At 42.1% G+C, this 18,929-nt stretch overlaps 1 protein-coding gene across 1 annotated transcript in view; it reads right to left on the bottom strand.

The window, feature by feature from the left end:
- axl (AXL receptor tyrosine kinase) overlaps positions 1-18,929 on the bottom strand; it is a 218,986-nt gene that overhangs the window by 20,195 nt on the left and 179,862 nt on the right. The window contains exons 15-17 of the mRNA XM_087984064.1: positions 17,638-17,730; positions 7,935-8,056; positions 1,478-1,587 (exon numbers count right to left, since the gene is read on the bottom strand). Coding sequence (XP_087840190.1) covers positions 1,478-1,587; positions 7,935-8,056; positions 17,638-17,730 — 325 coding nt within the window. The remainder of the gene's footprint in view (positions 1-1,477; positions 1,588-7,934; positions 8,057-17,637; positions 17,731-18,929) is intronic.

Genomic DNA, 18,929 nt, shown 5'->3' with positions numbered 1-18,929 from the left:
TGGAAAAAGGTTCTCACGGTCAACCCTATCTAAACCCCTAATCATCTTGTACACCTCTATCAAGTCACCCCTAAACCTTCTTTTCTCCAATGAAAACAACCCCAATTGCCTCAGCCTTTCCTCATACGATCGTCCTACCATACCAGGCAACATCCTGGTAAACCTCCTCTGCACCCGTTCCAGTGCCTCCACATGCTTCCTATACTATGGCGACCAAAACTGCACACAATACTCCAGGTGCGGCCGCACCAGAGTCTTATACAACTGCAACATGATCTCAGGACTCCAGAACTCAATTCCTCTACCAATAAAAGCCAGTACGCCATATGCCTTCTTCACCGCACTATTTACCTGGGTGGCAACTTTCAAAGATCTGTGTACATGGACACCAAGATCCCTCTGCTCATCCACACTACCAAGTATCCAACCATTAGCCCAGTACCCCATCTTTTTGTTATAATTATGACACAAGCTGTAAGGAGACCTTTGCAGGGTCAAAGTGGACTGTTTGTGCCCTTGTCAATTCTAGTGCCTCAGCCAATGCTAAGTGTTTTATCGATTTCTTGCCAATTGAATTTCCCTTTACATTTTGATGTAACAGAGAGGCTTGTTCAGCCATTTCAGAGGGCATTTAAGAGTGAACCACATTGTGGGTCTGGATGTACACATAGGACAGACCAGATAATGTCAGAATATTACTTTCTTTAAACATCATCGATGTTGGCAGCATAAGACTTCAGTCAGCCACATTTTGGAGTATTGTGTGCAGCTCTTTTCTCCACACAATAAGGAAGGGTGAAGAAGTTTCAGAGAGGGTACAAAAGAGGTTTACTGAATGTTACGTGGATTGGAGCGAATTAGATATAAGGAGAAATTGGACAAACTTGGATTGCTTTTGCTAGTACGCCGAAGGCTGATAGGAGTATATAAAATTATGAGCAATATTGATAGGGTGGATAGTTGGAATCTTTTTCCCAGGGTGCAAATGTCAAATACTCAGGGGCATAGGTTTAAGGTGAGTGGGGGGAAAAGTTTAAAGGAGATGTGTAAAAAAAAAAAAAATTTCTTCACATAGAGGGTGATAGGTACCTGGAATGTGTTCTCAAAGGAGGTGATAGAAGCAGATACATTAGCAAAGTTTAAGAACATTTAGACACGCACATGAACAGACCGGGAATAGAGGGATATGGACCCTGTGCAGGCAGATGGGAACAGTTTGGAATGAAATCTTGGTTGGTCAAAAGGCCAGTTCCTGTCCCGTACTGTTCTATGTTTTCCATGTTGCTGGGTTTAAAAAAGGTATATTAGCTATTTTTCCTATCCAGTGACTCTTACAGGTTAAACATGAACACTGGGTGAAAGGCAAGTTTGGAGATGGCACTTTTGGAATCAAACAGTTTGTACCTAAGAAGCTCTGATGTACAAGTCAAGTGAGATACATGATACCAGAAAAGGTGACAAATCCCAATAGACTCACATGCAGTTGCGGGCAGCCAGGTCCCGGTGGATGAAGTTCTTGTTGCTGAGATACTCCATTCCCCGAGCAATGTCAGTCATGAATTTTACCAGTGTCTGCATCGGGAGGTACTAGAAGAGAGAATCAACATTGCACAGAAATATGAGATGGTGAAAGAGCCAAAGTCATGTATAGAGGACAGTATCCTGATATACCAAAGCATTTGTCATCCAATGAAGCATTGCCACTTTTCTTATGTAAGACACCTAACACAGAATAGGAAATGCTTCCCTATCATTGCTGAGTTAAAAATCACACAACACCAGATTATAGTCCAACAGGTTTAATTGGAAGCACACTAGCTTTCAGATGTGTGATGTAACTGAAATTATACATTGAAAAATTGATTGTCTGTTAAGCCTTTCATCTGTTGAAAGAAGTGAAACTATCACTGTATTCTAACAGATGAAAGGCTTAACAGACAATCAATTTTTCAATGTATAATTTCAGTTACATCACACTGTAAATTTTTGCTATAAATTCTGTGTGTTAGGATTGAGCCCTCCACTACCACCTGATGAAGGAGCATTGCTACGAAAGCTAGTGTGCTTCCAATTAAACCTGTTGGACTATAACCTGGTGTTGTGTGATTTTTAACTTTGTACACCCCAGTCCAACACCGGCAACTTCAAATCATATCATTGCTGAGTTAGCCAGAATACTCAGGGAGGATTGGGTAACTTGGACCGTGGGGTCCCAAGATTAGGAGAGGGAAAATCTGATGTTTCAAATCTTTCCTCAACATAGTGGATCTCACTCTGATTAGAAAGTTGAGGTGGGAGGGCTGGAACATTATGACCCATCGTTTGCGTATCATCCAGGCACACTAATGCTGACTGGGTATTACAGCAAAGAATCAAAAGGGCAGTAGTCTATTGCACTGTACTGAGTGTCACAAGCAAGGGGAGAGTGTGTGTGAAAGAATGTATGTGTGTGATAGCGCATGAGAGTGAGAGAGTGTAAGTGTGAGCATATGTGGGGTAAAGCAAAAGGGAGTGTGTGCAGAATGTGCAAGAGTGGACAGGTTAATGGAAGCGGTGGAGGAGAGTACAGCACAAAATGGGAGGGGAAGGTTACAGAAAGAATGACTGCAACAACTGAGAGGGTAAGCAGGCATCCCGTTCCTCATTTAGTGTACAGTATCATAGAAAATAGGAGCAACTGTGGGCCATTCAATCCTTCTGGCCTTCTTTGATCACCTGACTCAGCACTCAGTTCCCACCATCTCCCATCCCCTTTGATGCCTTAAGCCATAAATTAACTCCTATTTGAGAAAATTCAATGATTTTCCCTCAATCACCCAGTAAAGCAGAGAATTCCACAGGCTCACCACTCTCTGGGGGAAGGAATTTCTCCACAGAACTGTCCTGACAGTTCTCTTCTAATGACTGAGATGTCCAAATTTCCAATTCTACTGCGACCACTAGGACTCAAAACAGCAGACAAACCAACAGCCACTATCAGACAACAACTCACCAGAACGAAGGGCCCGATACCCAGCATGAGCAAAACCAATGTAGTGTACAAAATCCCATGCAAGGACTGCACAAAACACTACATAGGACAAACAGGAAGACAGCTAACGATCCGCATCCATGAACACCAACTAGCCATGAAACGACACAACCAGCTATCCTTAGTAGCCACACACGCAGATGACAAGCAACATGAATTCAACTGGGACAACACTACTATTATAGGACAAGCCAAACAGAGAACAGCCAGGGAATTCCTAGAGGCATGGCACTCATCCACAGATTCAATCAATAAGCACATCGACCTGGACCCAATATACCGACCACTGCAACGGACAGCTGGAACTGACAACCGGAAGCGGCAGATTCAAACCACTATAAATGCCGGAGGAAACATCACAGAAGCGCTTCACAGGAGGCTCCCAAGCACTGAGGATGTCACCTAGACAGGGGATGAAACGTCTGCAACACAAATTCCCAGCATGGCAAACAGAACAACAACAATGAGCACCTGAGCTACAAATCTTCTCACAAACTTTGAATTCTATTGGAACCCTTCTCCTTTAACCTGCCACTCCCATTCAAAGGGAGAAAATTTCAGTCTCTAACCAGCTGGATTTTATCACCCAAATCTTTGGAAATACCAGGGATGTGAGCAGTGACTCAAGGTCTAACTTTAGATGGCCCTATTAGTTCTCACTTTGCTGCTCAGTGGAAATCTGAACTGTTAAATATCAACAAGCTCAGAGCATATGGACATTAATCATGTGAGGAAACAAGTTAAATACAGGGATAGAGGATGGACACATCATTGTTTATCCTCTCGATATATATTATGTTCCTTAAACTGCTGTACAGATTTGTTAATTGACTCTTTTCAAAAGTTTTGGCACTAAGTCATGCCCACAATACAATAACGTTCTTGCCGCTAAAGACGGCAAACCTTATAACCCTGCATTTCCCCTGGGTAATCCACCTAGCCTGCGCATCTTTGGACCATGGGAGGAAACCGGAGCATCTGGAGGAAACCTACAGAGACATCGGTAGAATGTGCAAACTCCACATAGACAGTTGCCTGAGAGTGGAATCGCACCTGTAGCCATGATGTGGAGTTGCTGTTGTTGGACTGGGGTGGACAAGGTCAGAAGTCACATGACACCAGGTTACAGTCCAGTAGGTTTATTTGAAATCACAAACTTTCAGAACGCTGCTCCTAAGATCCATGTAGACAACATCCACTGCTCTACCTTCATTGATCACTTTTGCCACCTCCTTGAAAAATTCAGTCAAGTTAATAAGTTAATAACCTGCCCTGCACAAAGCCATGCCGACTGTTCCAACTTGGCTCTGCTTTTCCAAGCGCACATAAATTTTATCCTAAAAATCTCGCCAATAGTTTCCCAACCACCAGTGTGAAAACCACCCATCTATAGTTTCCTAGATTATCCCTATTTCCCCTTCTTGAACAGAGGAATAATGTTAGCTATGCGCCAGTCCTCCAGGAACTCACCAGTAGCTACTGAGCATACAAAGATCTAGGTCAAGGCCTCAGCAATCTGCTCTCTTGCCTCTCTCAATAACCTGGGGTTGTTACTATTGGGCCCTGGGGCCTAAGGCACTGGAAACAGCAAAACCAACATTGATTATTTGGTTGACAAACTGGTGGATAGCATTGCCTGACAGAGTTAAAACGTTAGAGATAATTGAAGCACTGGCACAACTCTCGGACTTAAAGGAAGTACAATAATGGTCAAGCACTTCAAGTAGTGAAATGTCAGGATCGGTTACCATTGAAGTGGCTGGAGCATGAGGAGACAGTGAAGGAACCAGAGATGGCAGAAAAAGATAAGGAAAGAGAGTTAGGATTAAGAAAGCAAGAAATGGAAATATAAAGCCCAAAATGGAAATGAGAAAATTATAATGCAAATTGCAAAGGGAAAGATGAGAGAGAACATGAATAGTTACTAAAAGTAGCACAATTGAAAGATTAGACATCAAGATGCTGAGTTTGGTGGGGATAATCTGAGCCATGTAACTCAATGTTCAAAGAAATATTTAAATTTGCACAGTCCCAACCAAAATTTGAGGACAGCGATATGGAAACATGTCATTTGAGGAAATGGCTCGACAACTTAACTGGGCAAAAGGTGAATGGGCAGTGTAGATTGACAGGTAAAGTTCAGGAAATTTGAGGCAGAGGAAATTTTCCAGCATTAGTGACTGTAAGGGCTGCCCACATTTGAAAGACATAAAATGGCTGATAAGGCATAGACAATTAAATAGCCTGCTCCAGCATTAAGTGAAACATCATGGTACCTTTGAACAGGGCTATTCCAGGGTGAATGGGAGCCCCTACACAAACAGACATCAACAACAGTTCAATAAGAAGATGTCTAAGGATCGACATGAGTTTATTACACTACGACATGTGATTGATTCCAACCTCACTAATGAAAGAATCTTGTCTCATAAATTAAGTGAACAGCACCAATTACTATAAGGGGTGTAAACTTCAGTCCATGACATAGTCAGTCTCAATTATTGTGTAGCTGTGAAAACAGCTAAAATTATTTTGTAGTAATCAGTTGTTGCATTGAATCTATTCACAATATTAAGAAATAGGTTCTAGTTAAAGATTTTTCAGGTAATCACAGAGATAAATTTCAACGTAATTATAGATACACATTTATAATCAGAGTATAATAGAAGAGTTAGGGGAAAACATACAAACATAGATGTGAAATTTAACTAGACTTGAGAAACACTTTCGTTATCTCTAAAAACATGCTTGGCACACCTTGTATGCAATGACTTGTTCGCAACTTTTTAGTTAAAGAGTGCTTAAAACAGGAGTAGCTGTCAAACTTTACATACAACTAACTTTATAACAAGAATTAACACCGAATCTTATAGCAGTTAGTTAGAACCAACAGTCTTTTTTATTTTTTATACTTATAACTGGGACAATGGAAAATATGAGAGGAGTAACAGAATTTGAAAGAGATAGCAAAGCAATACAAGGGTCAACAGAATTCAAGCAGTCCTTAGAGAAAAGCAAGTCTGTGACAAGTACGAAGGAGTGATCTTGGAATGTAAATTAATAGAATACATAGAAACAGTCCAAGACTGGTGATTACAATGTCTGCTAAACACCATGAGATCATGGGAACCTGGGCCTGCCCATAGGAATGCCCAATATTGATTACTTGTATCATAGGATTGCATGTATAGAATAAGGGGAAGGACACAGTCAACACATTGCATGTGATTATTGTAACATAAATGCTGTATTTCACTGTAAAAACTAGAACGTCATTGATTTCGCTTCTGATCTGAGCTGAAGATTAAGAGAATGACTAGGTTCTCATGTCAAGACCAAATTTGGGGAAGAAATTTGGCCCTCTCCCTACATTACCAGATTATTGCTTGAATAGGAGTGAAGTCTGCCATGTGCCTGAATCCTGCCTCCCTCCTGAGTCTTTGTCCCTGTTCAGGGGTTATGCTCCTACAGTGCCGAAACTATGTTGGCTGCATCAGAGTTAGTGCTTGATGCATATATCTCAATTGAAGGAAGCAGCCAGGACAAACTTACATTGAATTCAAAAGGGTTAAGCGAAGTAATTTTGACGGGTGGATGAAAGTAATGAAGGTGAAATCATTTATGAAAAGTTCTTCGAGGAATTTAAAAATTCACTAATTTCTGTAATAAAGAACCCGTGATGTGGACCAGTAGCAATAATAGCAATAATCCATAAAACTAAATTTTATTCCATTACCCTCATAAATTCAAAAAAGGTACGAAGTGGAAGAAAGGCAAGTAGCCAAGACTAAGACTAGATAGCTGAGAATGCCCCTGAGGTTTCCTCCACAAATCAGAAAGCAAAGTACTGTGGGGTAGGTGAAAATCAGAAGCCAAGGTGTTCCAATTGTAACAAGAGACACATTCATTCGGAATGCTGGAAGTTGAAAGGGAAACTCATAAATTTATTGAGAGAGGCTTTAAGAGATGTATTTTGCCTTTTTTTTAGTAAAGAAAGGTTGAGACAGAGGTACTGAGCAGTCCACTCAAAGCCATTTAAAGTAAACAGCTTGTGAGGCCTTGGGTTTTTAAAAAAAGTTGGAACAAAGAAGCAGCCTGAATGGGTGAGATCAAGCTCCCACAGAACCAGGAGTTTTAGTTTGAGATTTTTGCAGGAGCTGAGATCTTGAGGCTGGATGTGAAAGCTCTCATTCCTCTTTCTGTTACAGCTAAAATCTAGGATTCTCTTTCTATTGCTAGAATCGCATGTCAGACAATCTATTTTACTGAATTTGCATTTACCAAAGGAGTGCTTATGGGATGTTACTGTATTAGAACAGTTAATTAGTTGTAATTAATATATATATTATTAAGTATTTTGATAGTTACAGTTAAGCCAATTCTTTTCTTTATTTTTATTATTTCTGTATTTTAATTATAGCGTATGAATAAAAGATGTCTTGCTTCAACAGTTTGACCAATTGTATTGCATCCAGAACATAACACCTTACAGTTACATTTAAAATAAGAAAAATTTAGAGTCAAGACTATCTTCTTCATATATTTTTAGGGAGTCTGGTCTGGTCCGGTCCATAACAGGATAAGAGTATCACTGCCTGGGCCAACATTTATTGTCTGTCCCTAATTATGAGTGGTGAGCTGCTTTCTTGACACCATGGTTCATGCCATCACATGATTCACTTCATAACGCCCCTTTGCCAGACCCTTGTCATTGAATATCCAACATATCAAACATCAATGAACTCAACCTTAACTGTATCTCTGTTTGAATTTTGAAGATTTGTTCACCCCTATCAATTGAGCAGGAGGGACTGAGTGCTCTCTCATCAAACCCACCAGCACCAATGATCATTTACCAAGATTGGATGCCTTACAGATCCCTAAGATTGTGGCATGAACTTACCACAGGGCTCTCTCCCAGTCGAGAGTACAGGAGGAAGCTGTGGAGATCCCCATGTTTCATGAATGGAAGGATGACCACTGGTGATGGAAAGCCTTCATTCTCATGATTCTGTAGGCAGACCCCTGTATTTGGAGAAAGAAGAAAAACCATATGATAAATTAAATGACAGCAGACTGGAAATATTAAAGCCAGATGCTCCTTCATTGTCACTGGGTGAAAATCCTGGAACTCAAACCCTATTAGTATTGTGCGGCTACCTGCACCAAATGGACTGTGATGGTTCAAGAAAGCAGCTCACCATCACCTTCTCAAAGCAACTAGGATGGGCAATTAATGGTGGTCTAGACACTGATGCCCACATCGGGTGAGTGAATGAATTAATCACTTTTTTTTAAAAAAGGCAGTGTTTGCTAACACCAAAAAATGTGTGCTGGAGAAATTCAGCAGTATTGTGGAGAAAGAAGCAAAGTTAACATATCAAGTGTAAGATGTCTCTTCTTTCAAAACATATCCCTCATTGTCATAAAATGTATGCCATCAGAGTTCAGTGCTTTTCTACTTTGAAGCTTAATTTTTTTTTTTAATAAATAGTTACTTTTAATTGTAGAGTCCGATGTGTACAGGTTGGATACAGACCCTTCAGTCCAACTCGCCCATGCTAACCGGATATCCCAAATTAATCTAGTCCCATTTGCCAGCATTTGGCCCATTTCCATCTAAACCCTTCCTATTCATGTACCCATGAAGATGCCTTTTAAATGCTGTAATTATATCAGCCTCCACCAGATCCTCTGGCAACCCATTCCATACACAGATCACCATCTGCGTGAAAAAGTTGCCCCAGTCCCTTTTAATTCTTTCCCTGTCACCTGAAACCTATGCCTTCTAGTTCTGGCCTCTCCCACCCCAGGGAAAATACCTTCTCTATTTACCCTTTCCATGCCCTTCATGATTTTGTAAACCTCTATAAGGTCACCCCTCAGCCTCCAACGCTCTAGGGAAAATAGCCGCTGTGTATTCAGCCTCTCCCCAGAGCTCAAACCCTCTAATTCTGGTAACATCTTTGTAAACCTTTTCTGAACCTTCCCAAATTTAACATCTTTGCCAGAACAGGGAGACTATAATTCCAAAAGTGCTGTAACCAATGTCCTGTTTGGCCGCAGCATAACGTCCCAACTTCGACACTCAACGTACTAACTGATAAAGGCAAGTGTACCAAACACTTTCTTCACTACCCTATATACCTGTGACTCCACCTTCAAGGAACTATGAACCTGCACCGCAAGGTCTCTTTGTTTGGCAACACTCCCCAGGATCCTACCATTAAGTGTATAAGTCTTGCCCTGATTTACCTTTCCAAAATGTAGCACCTCACAGTTATCTAAATTAAACTCTATCTGCCACTCCTTGGCTCATCAACCTATCTGATCAAAGACCCATTGTAGTCGAGGTAACCTTCATCAGTGTCCACTACACCTCCAATCTTGATGTCATCTGTAAAATGACTAACCACTTGCCCTATATTCACATTCAAATCATTCATATAGGTGACAAAAAGCAGTGGACTCAACCGAACCTTGTGGTACACTGCTGGTCACAGGCCTCCAGCCCAAAAAACAATCCTCCACCATCACGCTCTGTCTCTACCTTCAAGTCAATTTTGAATCCAAATGGCTAGCTGTCCGTATTCAAATGTGATCTAACCTTGCTAACCAATCTACCGTGTGGAACTTTGCTGCAGTTCATAAAAGACAATGGCCATCGCTGTGCCTTCATCAGTCTTCTTTGTCACTTCATTGAAAAACTAAATCAAATTAGTGAGTCACGAGTTTTTTAAAAAAAAATTTGTGGGATGTAGGCATTGCTGGCTGGCCAGCATTTATTGCCCAGTCCTAGTTACACTTGGGAAGATGGTGGTGAGCTGCCATCTTAAACCACTGCAGTCCACCACAATGCCATTAGGGAGGAAATTCCAAGGTTTTGACCCAGCAACAGTGAAGGAACTACGGTACACTTCCAAGTCAGAATGTTGAGTGGCTTGGAGGGGAACTTGAAGGTGGTGGTGTTCCCATATATCTACTGACCTTGACCTTCTAGATTGAATTGGTCATGGGTTTGGAAGGTACTGTGTGGTAATCTTTGGTGAATTTCTGCAATGCATCTTATAGATAGTACACACTGCTGCTACTGAGCATTGTTGGTGGAGGGAGTGGATGCTTTGGATGTAGTGCCAATCAAGCAGGCTGCTTTGTCCCAGATGGTGTCAAGCTTCTTGAGTGTTGTTGGAGCTGCCCCATCCAAGCAAGTGGAGAATATTACATCACACTCCTGACTTGTGCCTTGTAAATGGTGGGCAGGTTTTGAGTAGTCAGGAGGTGAGTTACTTGCCAGAACATTCATAGAACATAGAACATAGAAGAATACAGCGCAGTACAGGCCCTTTGGCCCTCGATGTTGCGCCGATCCAAGCCCATCTAACCTATACTAACCCACTATCCTCCATATACCTATCCAATGCCCGCTTAAATGCCCATAAAGAGGGAGAGTCCACCACTGCTACTGGCAGGGCATTCCATGAACTCACGACTCGCTGAGTGAAGAACCGACCCCTAACTTCAGTCCTATATCTACCCCCCCTTAATTTAAAGCTATGCCCCCTTGTAATACCCGACTCCATACGCGGGAAAAGGTTCACGCTGTCAACCCTATCTAACCCCCTAATCATCTTGTACACCTCAATCAAGTCACCCCTAAACCTTCTTTTCTCTAATGAAAACAGCCCCAAGTGCCTCAGTCTTTCCTCATACGATCTTCCTTCCATACCAGGCAACATCCTGGTAAACCTCCTCTGCACCTGTTCCAGTGCCTCCACATCCTTCCTATAGTATGGCGACCAAAACTGCACACAATATTCCAGATGCAGCCGCACCAGAGTCTTATACAACTGCATCATGACCTCAGGACTCCGGAACTCAATTCCTCTACCAATAAAAGCCAGTACGCCATATGCCTTCCTCACCGCACTATTCCTAGTGACTGACCTGCTCTTGCAGCTACTGTGTTTATGTGGTGAGTCCAATTGAGTTTTTTCTGTTCAATGATAATCCCTAGATGTTGATAGTGTGGGATTCAGTGATGGTAATACCATTGAATGTGCATGCATAAAGCCAAGTTTACTTTCCCTAATCATAGAATCCCTCCAGTGTGGAAACAGGCTATTTGGAACAACCAGTCTACATCAACCCTCCGAAGAGTATCCCACCCAGACCTATTCCCCTACCCTGCGATCCCCCTGACTAATGCACCTAGTCTACATATCCTTCAACACTATGGGCAACTTAGCATGGCCAATTCACCTAACCTGCACATCTTTGGACTGTGGGAGGAAACCGCAGCACCCGGAGGACTCCCACGTAGATACGGGGAGAATGTTCAAACTCCACACTGATAGTTGCTCGAGGCTGGAATCAAACCCAGGACCCTGATACTGTAAGGCAGCAGTGCTAACCACTGAGCCACAGTGTGTGCTTTTCCAAATACTTATAGATCCTGTCCCTCAGAATCCTCTCCAACAGCTTACCCACCACAGACATCAGGTTTATAGGTCTATAGTTCCCTGGCGTTTCCTTACCAACTTTCTTAAATAATAACATTTTCCACATGCCAGTCTTTCAGCACCTCACCTGTGGCTATTGATACAAATATCTCAGTCAGAGGCTGGCAATCATTTTCCTAGCTTCCCATACAGTTCTGGATTACACCTAATCAGCTCCCATAGGTTTATCCACCTTTATGCATTTTAAGATGTCAAACATCACCTCCCCTGAAAAATAGACACTTTTCAAGATATCAGTATTTATTTCTTCAAGTTGTCTAGTTTCCATATCCTTTTCCACAGTAAATAATTACGCAAAATACTCGTTTAGTATCTCACCCATTTCCTGCAGTTACATACATAGACCACCTTATTGATCTTTAAGGAGCCCTATTCTCTCCTGAGTTACTCTTTTGTCCTTAATGTATTTGCAGATTCTCCTTAACCCGAATTGTCAAAGTTATCTCATGTCCCCTTGTTACCCTCCTGACTTCCTTCTCAAGTATACTCTGACTGCTTTTATATTCCTCGAGGGATTCACTCAATTCCAGCTGCCAGTACTTGCCATATGCCTCCTCCTTTCTCTTGACCGAAGCCTCAATTTCTTTAGTCATCCAATATTCCCTACTCCTACCAGTCTTGCCCTTCGCACTAATTGAAGTATACTGGGCTCTCATTATGTCTTTTTTGAAGACCTCCCACTTTCCAGTTGTCCCTTTACCTGTGAATAGCCTCTCCCATTCATCGTCTCCTGGGAAAATCACAAGAGATATACATTTAGAAATTTCACTATTCAGAGAGTCACAGAGATGTACAACATGGAAACAGGCCCTCCATCCAACTTGTCCATGCCGACCAGATATTCCAAATTAATCTAGTTCCATCTGCCAACATTTGGCCTATATCCTTCTAAACCCTCCCTATTCATATATCCATCCAGATGCCTTTTAAATGTTGTAAATGTACCAGCCTCCACCACATCCTCTGGCAGCTCATTCCATACACGACCAACTTTTGCGAGAAAAAGTTACCCCTGAGGTCCCTTTTATAACTTTCCCCTGTCATCCTTGATGGCACATCCCATTTTCCTGAAGCTCAACACAACCTCAATTCAAATTCAGTTCATCTGGTCATTAAAGGAACGATCCTCTTCACAAACAATTCCACCCAGCACCAAACGATAGTGTTTGCCAGCTCTGTGGATTTGACTAGCTATTTGTGGGCTTGTTAAATTCTTTTGTCTATTTACTAGGGATACAGGATTCCACAGTTCTATACCAGTAAAAAATTAACTCTGTGGCTACTTTAGTAAATTACAGAGCATGGTATGATGACATTTTTTAAACGATGACATGGTCTTTGTTCATTCGTTTTCCTCAAATTTGATGTTTTCCCTAACTTCTTTAGGTAACTATGCATGGTGTGTCCTCTGCAAAACCCACACATTCCTACATCTGAATTGCTTTACAACTTGATGCACTGTGAGCCAAATGCACTGAAGAAGTTGCTTGACTGCTAGGCTGAACACTGCCAATTTGTTTTAACGACCCATTGCCCATTTCAAGTCTAATACTGAGCAACTCCTTCCTGGATACCCTACCTGAAACCATGTGACCTGTGTCAAAACTCCCTTTCTGGACAGTATTCTGGCTGTACTAGTCAATTCAGTGAGCTTAGGGAAGTATCACTCTCACCGTATCTGAGGTTCTACTGCAGAAACAAGACCACATGATCTAGTCTGACAGCCCTAAGGGATTGCTGCGTTGTCAGTACGTGCTTTCTCACAGATAACATAGTTATAGAGATGTACAGCACGGAAACAGGCCCTTCGATTCAACTCGTCCATGCCGACCAGATACCCCAACCCCAATCTAGTCCCACCTGCCAGCATCTAGCCCATATCCCTCCAAACCCTTTCTATTCATATACCCATCCAGGTGCCTTTTAAATATTGCAATTGTTCCAGCCTCCATGACTTCCTTGGCAGTCCCTTCCGCACATGCACCACCCTCTGCGTGAGAAAGTTGGCCCTTGGGTCTCTTTCATATCTTTCCCTTCTCACCCAAAATCTATTCCCTCTAGTTCTGGAGTCTCCCATACCAGAGAAAAGACCTTGTCTATTTATCCTATCCATGCCCCTCATGATTTTATAAACCTGTACAAGGTCACCCCTCATAACATGTTAAATTGAAATCTCTACATCCTCACAGGTGATGTATAATATCCTGTTGCACTATGTTGAGATGTATAAAACACAGCCAAGTTAGTCTAGCATCACCAAACAGTCACCTGTTATCACCAGGTCAGAGATCTCATAACACCTGGTTAGAGTCCAACAGGTTTATTTGAAATCACAAGCTTTCTAAGCATTGCTCCAGATGAACAGCATGGTGCAAGCTTGTCGAGGCAAAATTAAATACAATTTTGAGTCCTTTGGTGTAATATTTTCATCATAATACACAGCCTCATTTACAGAATGCAATCCTGTCAAAATGCATCAGGATTCACATTATGTATGGGACTACTCCCTGGCAATCATAAATTAAATATTTACATAGAAAGTAGGTTTAGGAGTAGGCCATTCAGCCCTTCGAGCCTGCACAGCATTCAATACGCTCATGGCTGACCCTGCAATCTCAGTATCCCACTTGCGCCTCCCCCTTACCCCTTGATACCTTTAGCCACAAGTTTCACATCCAGCTCCCTCTTGAATATACCTAATGAACTGGCCCCAACTGCTTCCTGTGGGAGGGAAGTCCACAGGTTTACATCTCTCTGAGTGAAGACAGTCTTCCTCATCTCAGTCTTGAATGGCTTACCCCTTATTCTTAGACTGTGACCCCTAGTTTTGGACTTGCCCAACATCAGAAATATTCTTCCCACATCTAGCATGTCCAGTCCCTTCAGAATTTTATGTTTGTATGAGATTCCCCCTCGTTCTTCTAAATTCCACTGAGTGCAAGCCCAGTCAATTCAGTCTTTCCTCATATGTCAGTCCTGCCATCCTGGGAATCAGTCTGATGAACCTTCACTGGACTCATTCAATAGCAAGAATGTCCTTCTTTCGACTAGGAGGCCAAAACTGCATACAATACTCAAGGTGTGGCCTCACCAAGGCCCTGTAGAACTGCAGCAAGACATCCTTACTCCGATACTTCATCCTCTAACTATGAAGGAGAGCATGTCATTAGCTTTCCTCATTGCATGCTGCACCTGCATGCTAACCTTCAGCGACTCTTCCACCATGATACCCAGGTCTCGTTGCACCTCACCTTTTCCGAAACTGCCACCATTCAGATAATAATCTGTCTTCCTGATTTTGTGAGCAAAGTGGATTACCTCACATTTATCCAAATTATGTTGCATTTGCCAACTATTTGCCCACTCAGCCAGTCTGTCCAAGTCACCCTGCAGCCTCTTAGCAACTTCCTCACAGCAAAAAGATGGGGTACTGGGCTAATGGTCGGATACTTGGTAGTGTGGATGAGCAGAGGGATCTTGGTGTCCATGTACACAGATCTTTCAAAGTTGCCACCCAGGTAAATAGTGCGGTGAAGAAGGCATATGGCGTACTGGCTTTTATTGGTAGAGGAATTGAGTTCCGGAGTACTGAGGTCATGTTGCAGTTTTATAAGACTCTGGTGCGGCCGCATCTGGAGTATTGTGTGCAGTTTTGGTCGCCATACTATAGGAAGGATGTGGAGGCACTGGAACGGGTGCAGAGGAGGTTTACGAGGATGTTGCCTGGTATGGTAGAAAGATCGTATGAGGAAAGGCTGAGGCACTTGGGGTTGTTTTCATTGGAGAAAAGAAGGTTTAGGGGTGACTTGATAGAGGTGTACAAGATGATTAGGGGTTTAGATAGGGTCGACAGTGAGAATCTTTTTCCACGTATGGAGTCAGCTATTACAAGGGGGCATAGCTTTAAATTAAGGGGGGGTAGGTATAGGACAGATGTTAGGGGTAGGTTCTTTACTCAGCGAGTCGTGATTTCATGGAATGCCTGCCAGTAGCAGTGGTGGACTCTCCCTCATTATGGGCATTTAAGCGGGCATTGGATAGGCATATGGAGGATAGTGGGCTAGTGTAGGTTAGGTGGGCTTGGATCGGCGCAACATCGAGGGCTGAAGGGCCTGTATTGCGCTGTATTCTTCTATGTTCTATACACTGCCATCCAGTTTAGTGTCATCTGCACATTTGGAGATAAACATTCAATTCCTTCATCCAAATCATTAATGTATATTGTAAACAGCTGGGGTCCCAGCACTGAACCATACAGCACCCCACTGAAATTCTAGAAAGAATGTATTTATTCCAACTCTCCACTTCCTGTCTGCCATCCAGTTTTCTATCCATGTCAATACATTATCTCTGATAACATGAGCTTTAATTTTCTGTACTAATTTCTTGTGTGGAATCTTGTCAAAAGGCTTTTAAAAGTCCAGATACACAACATCTACTGATTCACCCTTGTCCACGCTACTGGTCATATCTTCAAAGAATTACAGCAGATTTACCAAGCATGATTTCTCTTTAGTGAATCCATGCTGACTAGGGCTGATTCTGTCACCACTTTCCAAGTGCTCAGTTATTACATCCCTAATGATTGACTCCAGCATTTTCCCCAACATCTATGTCAGGCTAACCAGCTGATAATTCCTCATTTTCTCTCCCTCCTTTTTTAAAGATTGGAGTTACTGTCTAGTCCATTGGAACTCTTCCAGAGTCTACAGAATGCTGGAACATGATCACCAATGCATCCATTATTTTAAGGGCCACTTCCTTAATTATATTGGGATACAGAGCATCACGCCTGGGAACTCATTGTGTTTTAATCCCATTAATTTCCCCAATACCATTTCCTGACTAATAAGGATTTCCTTCAGTTCCCCTTTAATGCTTGACCCTCTGTCCCCGAGCATCTCCTGAGGGTTATTTGTGTCCTCCTTAGTGAAGACAGATCCAAAGTATTTGTTCTGCCATCTCTTTGCTTCCCATTATGAATTCACCTGATTCTAACTGCAAGGAACAAACTACATTTGTTTTCACCGGTCTTTCTCTCTTCACATATCTATAGAAGCTTTGTACTCAATTTTTACATTTTCTGTGAGCTCACTTTTATATTCTATTTTCCCTTTCCAAATTAAACCCTTTATCCTCCTGTGCTAAATTTAAAATTTATCCTAATCCTCAGGTTTGTTGCTTTTCCTGGCAAATTTATACGCCTCCTCTTTGGCTTTAACACTGTCCCTGATTTCCCTCATTAGCCATGGTTGAGCCACCTTCCCTGCTTTACTCTTACACCAGATAGGGGTGTACAGTTGTTGAAGTTCATCCATGTATTCTTTAAATGGCTGTCATTCCCTATCCACTGTTAACCCCTTAAGTATCCTTTGTCAGCTTATCCCAGCCAATGCATACCTTATACTGTCAAAGTTAGCTTTCTTTACATTCAGGATCCTAGTGTCAGAATTAATTGTGTCACTTTCCATTTTAGTGAAGAATTCTACCATATTATGGTCACTCTTCCCCAAAGTATCTCGCACCACAATGTTGCTAATTAATCCTCTCTCATTACAGAAAGCCAAGTCAAGGATGGCTTGCTCTTTAACTGGTTCCTTGACATATTGGTTGAGGAAACTGTCCCTTATACACTCCAGGAAATCTTCTCCATTGCATTGGTACCAGTTTGGTTAGTCCAATCAATATGTTGATTGAAGTCACCCATAATAACTACTGTATTCTTACTGCATGCATCTCTAACTTCCTGTTTGATACAGTCCCCAACATCACAACTGCTGTTTTGTAGTTTGTACACAACTTCCACTAATGCCTTTTCGTTTTCATGTTCCGCAGCTCTACCCACACCGATTCTACATCATCCAGGCCAGTGTTGTCTTAATCTCCTCCTTACCCCACCTCCCTTTCCTTTCCATCTCTCTTTCCTGAAAATTGAATAACACGAACATTGAGTTCCTATCCTTGGTCACCCTGGAGCCAGATCTAAATTACATCATATCCATTAATAACTCGGTGCAGATAATTCATTCACCGATATTTTGTTGAAAAACATTATTTTTAAAGCAAAAAATTTCTAGGTCTCCCTACCAAGTAATCGCATAACGTTGGGATGGTCAAATTCCTTCATGCAGACCGCTTCTCGAAGAAAGTCCTCCATTTCAGTTCGTGTACAAATCGCAACTGCAGGGAGGAAATCATAAATTTACACAATTGTTATCATGCAAAAGGAGACCATTCAGCCCATCATATCTGTACTGGCTTTCTGAGCATTTTAACTCTGTGCTAATCTCCTGTGTTTTTCTTATAATACTGCACACTATTTCCACTTAAATAATTATTCAATGCTCTCTTGAAAACATCAGTTGAAGCTGCCTCTACCACACTTCCAGGCAGTGCATTTCAGACCCTAATAATTTCACTGTGTGAAAAAGCTTTGTCTTGTCGGGGATTTGCTTATTTTGCAAAGCCGTTTCATCCATTTATGAGTGGGAGCAGTTACTCCTTATTGACTTTGTCAAGACCCCTCATGATTTTGAAAAGCCTCTCCTCTCTGAGGAAACAATCTCACTTCTTCAATTTTTCCTCATAGCTGAAGTGTCTTATTCCTGGAACCATTCTTATAAATCTCTTCTGCACTCTGTCCAATACACCCTTCCTAAAGTGTTACATTAAGAACCGTGCACAATACTCCAGCTGAGGTCTAACTAGTGCCTTAGATAAGTTTCATAACCTCTCTGCTCTCTGTTTTTAAACCTAGAATACTGTTTGCTTTATTCAGAGTTCTCTCAACATATCCTTTCACCTTCAATGACATATGTACATATAGAGTTGTAGAGATGTACAGCATGGAAACAGACCCTTCGGTCCAACTTGTCCATGCCGACTAGACATCCCAACCCAATCTAGTCCCACCTGCCAGCACCCGGCCCATATCCCTCCAAACCCTTCCTTTTCATATATCCATCCAAATGCCTCTTAAATGTTGCAATTGTACCAGTCTCCACCACTTCCTCTGGCACCTCATTCCATACACATACCACTCTCTGTGTGAAAATTTGCCCTGTAGGTCTCTTTTATATCTTTCCCCTCTCACCCTAAACCTATACCCTCTAGTTCTGGACTCCCTGACCCCAGGGAAAAGACTTTGCCTATTTACCCTATCCATGCCCCTCATAATTTTGTAAACCTCCATAAGGTCACCCTTCAGCCTCCGATGCTCCAGGGAAAACAGCCCCAACCTGTTTAGCCTCTCCCTATAGCTCAAATCCTCCACCCCTGGCAACATTCTTGTAAATCATTTCTGAACCCTTTCAAGTTTCACAACATCTTTCCAATAGGAAGGAGACCAGACTTACACGCAGTGTTCCAATAGTGGCCTA

Source organism: Chiloscyllium plagiosum, unplaced genomic scaffold, assembly GCF_037043375.1.
Source record: "Chiloscyllium plagiosum isolate Xiang-an unplaced genomic scaffold, Cpla_swu_hap1 HiC_scaffold_47, whole genome shotgun sequence".
NCBI classification, from domain to species: Eukaryota; Metazoa; Chordata; class Chondrichthyes; order Orectolobiformes; family Hemiscylliidae; genus Chiloscyllium; species Chiloscyllium plagiosum.
The sequence above is the reverse complement of the archived record's forward strand: the minus strand, read 5'-3'. Positions and strand labels throughout refer to the sequence as shown.